The sequence below is a fragment of the Physeter macrocephalus genome, chromosome 13, assembly GCF_002837175.3.
Source record: "Physeter macrocephalus isolate SW-GA chromosome 13, ASM283717v5, whole genome shotgun sequence".
Taxonomy (NCBI): Eukaryota; Metazoa; Chordata; class Mammalia; order Artiodactyla; family Physeteridae; genus Physeter; species Physeter macrocephalus.
In genome coordinates this window covers 16115453-16122677 of record NC_041226.1, presented here as the reverse complement: position 1 = coordinate 16122677, position 7225 = coordinate 16115453, and the positions used below count along the sequence as shown (strand labels likewise).

Sequence of the window (7225 nt, the reverse complement as noted above, 5' to 3'; positions counted from 1 at the left end):
ATATATATATGTATAACTGATTCACTTTGCTGTACACCTGAAACTAACACAACATTGTAAATCAACTATACTCCAATTAAAAAAAGAAAAATAATTTTTAAAAAAGGAAGAAAAGCATCTTCCTGAAGAACGGAAGGAACGTGAGGGTGGTTGTTTCTACGCAGTGGATTATGGGCAACTCTCCTTTTGCATAACACATGTGCATTTTCCCAGTTTTCTATGATGGCAATATATGACTTCTTAATCAAAGAAAGTAGTTATTGTAAAAAAAAAAAAAAAAAAGGAAATGTTCTTCTCCATAAGGTCTCATAAAAATCTTGACTACACAAGTGTTGTTTCTCAAACAAAGAAGTCTCAGTGACCTCAACTCACCTCAGCTTCGCCTGCTTTTCCAATCCAACCACTTTCCGTACCACCTGCTGGCAGAATCCGTAGCACATGAAGAGGACGGAGTTCTCGGCGATATTGGCTATCAGCGCTGGGCTGGTCCCCTTGTAGAAGCCCCGGAAGCCCACCTGGGAGTAGGTCTTCAGGCAGCAGTCGGTGAGGCCCCTGTACAGGTCGGGGAACGTCTGCATCTTCACTTTCATGGTGTCGAAGGGCTGCCCGGTGAGTACACATGCTGTGCCCCCTGCAACCAGGATAAGAGTCCTTGTCCAGCACCAGTCTACAGCCACGTGGTAGAGTGCGGCCTCGAGGACCCATGGAGATGAGGGACAGGCAACCCACCGCAAGGCTTACCTGTGGGTCACTTCATTTTGACCTCCAACCCCCCAAACCTTCTAGCTCAGTCCAATAAAACTTCTAGGGGCTCCTTCATGTGTCTGGCACCCCGCTCCAGCCCTAAAGGAGCTCACACTCGGTAGAGGAGAGGACGTGTGTTTGACGGTCAAAGCCACCGGATGTGAAGGTGTGACGTGTGTTCAGGAGCATCAGAGGGACCTGGGCTCAAAGCCCGACTCTGCTGTGAAATCCTGGCTAAGCGATGTGACCTCCGAGCCTCGATTCCCTATCGGGTTAGCGTGAGGATTAGGATAAGGCTCTAACATATTGGCTGCTACACAACAAGTGGCTAATTTACAGCGGTTAAGTGTGTGTGTGTGTGTGTGTGTGTGTGTGTCCACATAAAAGAAAGGGGAAGGGAAAAGTCTGGTGTTAATCACTCTTTTGCCTGACGCCCAGTGGTCCTAATGACTATCAGGGAAATAACAGAGGAATAGGCCACAGATAAAGAAAACAGAGTCTAATTAGTCCCTGAAGAACTAAATGTTTGACCCTATGGGAAAACCTCTTATTTGGACTCTACCAATTAATGATTTGTATTCAGACAGGAAATGGATTGAAACTTACCTCTGCTTAGCGTAAATCATATATTTATATGCTTTTATACAATAAAAGTATTGAATTGCATTCAATTACTTCGATAAAAATTCTGAATGTAAGGAAAAGAATGAACTATAAACCCTGTAATATCTCCAGACCCTGAACTGGGTCAGCATTTGGGGAACTGTCACTGGTGAATGCTTCCACCTCCCCTTGGGCCTGGGACATCCCCTGCTTGTGTCAGGAAACACAGCCATTGGATGAGGTTATTAAAACCTCAGCAAAACTGAAGAGAAGGCTTACATAAAATATTTCAGAAATGCAATTTCATAACTTAGACATAATACAGTTACTCCAATGAAGTTGTGGAAAGTAGAGATGGAGGGAGGGCTGTTAAGAATAACTCCCAATGAATTATTGGTAGATGGACATTTCCAAAGAGTCTGAAAACTGATCTCTTAAGCAAGCACAAGTGTGATGTCCATGATCCTATCACCACTGGCCCTTTCTTCTAGGACAGCAATGACACATTTCTGCTTTGTTTTGCCACACTATCCCCAGTTCTGAATTAGTGGAATATAATTTAATAAGATGTTACCATAATTAGAGTTAGTCTCTCCCAGGTACTGATGGGCTAGAATAAAATAAGATCCTACTTACATCAAAAATAACCATTCCAAAAGAAGAGGTGAATGTCAGAATTTTTAAAGTGGGTTCATAATTTTGACAACCTAGATGCATTTTAATTCTATCAGAACAGATCCTACAGTCTATCTTCGATAGACTGACTGAAGGATATAAAATTCCAAAAGCTGAGCATCCGTCATGGGGTAAAACGCCCTTCTACTGCAGAGACACAAACTGAGCCCAGGCATTCACGGGAGGGTAAGAGGATGCCGAAGGCAGGCAAGTGGGTCCACTGTTGCCAAAGTCAGTATCCTCTGCAGTGTGGCAGTGGGGGAGCGGGGAGTGGTGAAGGGGTCGGGGATGGTGCACAGGGCCTGGGGGTCTGGATTCCACGGCACGGTGAGGTGCTGACCCAAAGGCGCCCAGCATGTAAGAGGCCGTGGGGCGGAGTCCAAGCAGCCCTGAGTTCCCCTGCTCCTTGTGGCCTCTGACCTGGGAACGCCCTTGCCTGAACTTCTTATCAGTGTCTGCAGACTTCCTCGTGAGCCTACTTTGGCCAATTTCGGGTTCATGGCAAAATACTTCGATCTTCCCTGAACCCACGATTTCTTTTTTACAATTAAGAAGACGACAGGGGACTTCCCTGGTGGCGAAGTGATTAAGACTCCACGCTCCCAATGCAGGGAGCCCGGGTTCGATCCCTGGTCCGGGAACTAGATCCCACATACACGCTGCAACTAAGAGTTCGCGTGCCACAACTAAGGAGCCCGTGAGCCGCAACTAAGACCCGACGCAACCAAATAAATATTAAAAAAAAAAAAAAAAAAAGACGACGACAGGATGAGAGAAGGCAGCTCTGATTGCTCTTGATCTGTTGACCCAGGAGGTCCCACCAGATAAAAGGACAGTGGGCAACCCACTCCCCTGGCCTCTCCACTCCAAGGAGCGGTGACCCAATATAAGAATCGGTGAGGGAGGCAAGGGTAACCCAGGGTCTTCATCTGGGAAGTATGGGCATTCCAGTGCTCCTCCAGCCCTAGAATCATCCAGGAATCTGGAGAACCAAGTAACCACCCAGGCACTTCCAAGTCTGTCACTTGCCTCAGGCTGAATAAAGGTGACCTTTCTAAAGAGTGGCCTGCGGTGGCAGATGCTGCCCAGAACTTGAGGTGCCTGGTGGGGGTGGAGTCTGCCCCAGCACTCGCCCCGCCCACCACTCCCCGGCCAATCCTGGGGCCCCTCCTCTCAGGGCTTTAAGACACAGTCACAAGTCAGCCCGATTTACCAAAGACATTTCTAAGGGTACCCTCTCTTCCCAGCAGCAGTACGGTCGGTAACTGGGATTTCCCTGGAAGGATGGCAGTGTTATTTCCATGCTGTAAGGCCTCTGAAGGCTGCCAGGCTCGGGGTGGAATCCTGCGTATCCCAGCCACATGGCAATGGACGAGTGGCTTCAGCTCTGAGCTGTGATGTGTTCCAGCTGTCAACCGGGGACACTCCCACGCCCCACCCTGACTCATAGCTCTAATACAGCAGGAACTACTCTACCTTCTGCTGTGTTTGCAACACAGTATTACACTTCTATTAAGTGGATTCATTCCAGGGTTAAAGCATATCGCTTCTGGAGCTACAAAGGCAATGTCTTCACCACGAGCTCACCTGCAGAAGGTATTTGAGGAACAAAGGATGGGTTTTCTCTGGGATTACCTGCGGCCCCTGCCGTGAGGTCAATGGCAGCTTGGATGGCAGGATTGGATCTCATGTTTGCCCGCTCCTCTGCTGGGCTCCGTGGAGGGCAGCTCTCAGGAGCTTATGATGGGCAGCTCATATCCCTAGGAGGAGGCAAGAGTTGACCATCAGTCGGGCCTCTGCAGCCCCCCTTTCTCTAGGCCTGCTGCCTAGCTACTGGACTTGAACTTCAGGGAACCGGGAAACTGGCTCTACATTGCTCCAAAGGAGGGGGCTCGAGTTGTCAGAGCAGCTTAGCGATCAGCCTCCCCTTCTCCCTGCCCACCACCTCCCCATAAAAAGCACACAGATCAAAAACCTTGCTCACATAGCACTGCTACAGCCACAGGTGAGGGCACTTCAACCAACCTTTCTGAAACCCTCAAGAAATGAATGCCAAATAAGCAAGCCAACTGAACATCCCAAGCCCCATCAAACCAGTTTTTCAGAGGCCTAAGTTAAACCATCAATCCACTGAGCTCTGTTCCAAATTCAGACAGCAGCCTGAGACCCTAAGAGAAGGTCACAAAACAGTAGCTCTGGAAAGGAATGGGTTAGGAGCTCTGCCAAGAGACACACGCCTGGGTCTGAATGCCTGCTCTGCCACTGGTATGGTGGCCCTTTAGGCCCCTAAAGCTGGAGGTCCCCGTCTATACAAGGTGAATAATAAAAGTACTATCATTATAATACAAGGGCAATCACAAATAGCCACATTGGACAAATATGATGAACTGTGAACACGCACCAGGAGTTCTTAGAACTACAAAGCACAGCACCAAACATTACTATCATCATAGGCCTCGCAGAGCTTCTCAACCATAAACGTGCACACGAATCACCTGGGGACCTTGTTAAAAGGCCGATTCTGATGCAATTGGCTTCAAGTGGGACCAGAAATGCTGCCTGCCTGACGTGCTCCCAGGTGAAGTTGATAATGCCTGGCTATTAACCCTATTTTGAGAAGCAACACCTGGGTCCATTGCACGCCAAATTTGCTTGATAAGAATCACCTGGGACACTTGTTAAACATTCCAATAACCAGGCTGCTCTCCTGGAAATGTTGATTCAGTAGGTTTGAGCTGGAGCCTATAAGTTTGGGAAAACCAGAGTCTACTCCTCTACCTTTAGACAAAAATCAACCACTGGCAAGGCATGGGCTTAATAAATATTGACTAGAAAAGGAGAAGTGCTTCATTCACATAGAATATTAAAATAACCAATACAGAAACCAATTCTGTATGATTTTCAAACTATGTCACTGACTTACACCTGAATAACTAGGAATGCTTTTCATCCATCACACTGAAGACCTGTGTGATCCCAGTCAGGACACCTCTCAGAGGAGGGGGTGGGCAGGCTGGATGACCAAGGAATACCAACATCTTCCTAATCATCAGCAGCGGAGAATAATTTTAGCCACCGAGAAGTTTTTTAACCACTTGAAGCATGTTGTCAATGACTAGACACCAAGAATCTTTACAAAAAATGTTAAAACCAGCAACAACAAAAGAACACTACTTAATAAAGCAACTAAATTAGACATACAATTAGACGTACAAAACACTGACTTTATGTTACTGATAGGCCTGGAGAGGCAGTACCAATTACTAAGGTTGACAACACGGTGACCATCCAGTATCTAGAGAAGGCTATCAGGGTCCTAACCCAATCTCTTCCTTTTCCAGATGGAAAACTGAGTCCAGAAGAAGACAAGAACTTGTCCAAGGTCATACAAGTCCGTGGCAGAGACAGGATTCAACTCAAGTCTTGCCTTTTGGGTCTGATCCTATCAAGCAGAGTATCACCACCTGGCCAAAAAGAGAAACCAAAACACCCAACCCTGCATTTTAGAGGAAAATGGAGGCAAGCGGGGAAAGGAGTCACAGACAGGGCACATCCAATGCAGCTCATTCCCTTGGGAGTGGACATTTCTTTCTTAACTTAGAAGGAAAGAGGCACAGCAGATGGTACTGTGTCATCAATGCGAATTCAACCCTTTTAGGCAAGTCAAACTTTAAACACATCAACTTCTACAAATAACTACTTGTAGAATTATTAGAACAGTTAACAGTCCTAACAGGTTAACTAACAGATTAACTCGAAAGAGGCACAGCAGATGGTACTGTGTCATCAATGCGAATTCAACCCTTTAGGCAAGTCAAACTTTAAACACATCAACTTCTACAAATAACTACTTGTAGAATTATTAGAACAGTTAACAGTCCTAACAGGTTAACTAACAGATTAACTCAGAAGGGGCACCTGTTTCAAATTACGCGTAGCTTTGGCTTGAAGAAGGCATGGGACATGGTGGCAGCCAGACAGATCAACTTGAGTTAATTAAACTGATTCGTGAGCCTTCAGTACCAACTGGAAGAGAAAAACGGAGTCCTTTCAGCGTCCCTTTACCCTTCCTTCAAACTACACCGGAGTCTGACTCCAGAAGAAACAAACAGCACCGACTATGTATCTTTTTCATTCCTTCGGGAAATTAACTTCTCGTGTGGGAGAATCCGAGGAGGCCGCATTCCCCACTAGGTAACACGAATTGCTCCGGGAAGATTCCAGCTTCAAGGCCGAAGCTGGCGCCCGCCATCCGAGCGCCCAGAGCCGGTGGGGCCCGGGCGCTGGGATGCAAACCAGTCTCACCGCTCAGCAGCTGGCTCGGGAGCTCCTTCCTGCTCCGGGGCTCGGGATCCCGATCCGCACAAGGGGCAGCTTAGGGAGACCACTTCCAACTTTGTTGTCTTCCCGGCTCTAAACGTTCGCTGACTCTGCCACAACCTGCGAGGGTCTCCCATTCATAAGCGCCTCCGCCCTCCCTGCCCGGCGCGGAGCCGGCGTGACACGACGACCGGGCAAATGAGGGCAACCTTTCCCGGGAGGTGACCACTGCGCGCAGGAGGCGGCGGGGCCCGAGAGACTCCGGGGAACCCCGGGCAAAGCGCGGGAAGGCGGCGCCCGCGGGTACCCGGGCACGTGTGCGGCGCGGCGGGCCCGGGACCCCAGATTCCACTCCCCCCCCCGCCTCCCGGGAGGTTCACGCCGCCCGGGCGCGGAGACCGTCCGGTCGGCCGGCCCACCCGCTCCCTCTCCCTCCTCCCGGCAGGTTCCCTGCTGCCCGACAGCGCCCGGCTGGGTTGCGCTCACCGCCGCGCCGACTAGCCACGTCCTACTCGCGCTCCGCAGCCTGCTCTCGACTCTGGCTCGGCGGCGGGGGCGGCCGCTTAACACCCACGTCTGCTACTGGCCGGCCCTCAGCCCCGCCTCCCGCGCCGGACTGCCGCCGGCGGGCGGCCCCGCGGGCTCAGGAGCGCCCCCTGCGGCCGGATGGGCTGCGCTGGGCCGGGGCCGGGGCCCGGCCGCCCGCCCGCCGGGGAAGCGGAAGTCGGCGCGGTGCGGCGGCGCGCTCGGGCCGGGGGGCGCGCCGGAAGCGGGAGGGGCTGGAGGAGCCGCCAGGGCTGGCGGGGCCGGGGGGAGGGCTGGGAGCCGCGGCCTCCACGTCGCTTTCCTGCAGCTCGGTTCCCGGAGGCCCTCGGTGAGCTCG

The 7225-nt window shown here is 50.6% G+C and overlaps 1 protein-coding gene across 4 annotated transcripts in view; it reads right to left on the bottom strand.

The window, feature by feature from the left end:
• The window catches only part of SLC25A15 (solute carrier family 25 member 15), a 38887-nt gene extending 31998 nt beyond the window's left edge, over positions 1-6889 (bottom strand). The window contains exons 1-4 of one of the 4 annotated variants that reach the window (XM_028497551.2): positions 6328-6653; positions 5941-6048; positions 3610-3782; positions 373-631 (exon numbers count right to left, since the gene is read on the bottom strand). In XM_028497551.2, coding sequence (XP_028353352.1) covers positions 373-631; positions 3610-3712 — 362 coding nt within the window. In that variant the 5' untranslated portion in view covers positions 3713-3782; positions 5941-6048; positions 6328-6653. Of the gene's footprint in view, positions 1-372; positions 632-3609; positions 3783-5940; positions 6049-6327; positions 6654-6828 lie in introns of those variants that run through there. The other 3 variants (XM_028497550.2, XM_028497548.2, XM_028497552.2) reach the window with 3 other exon arrangements.
• Between the last annotated feature and the right edge of the window lie 336 nt (positions 6890-7225).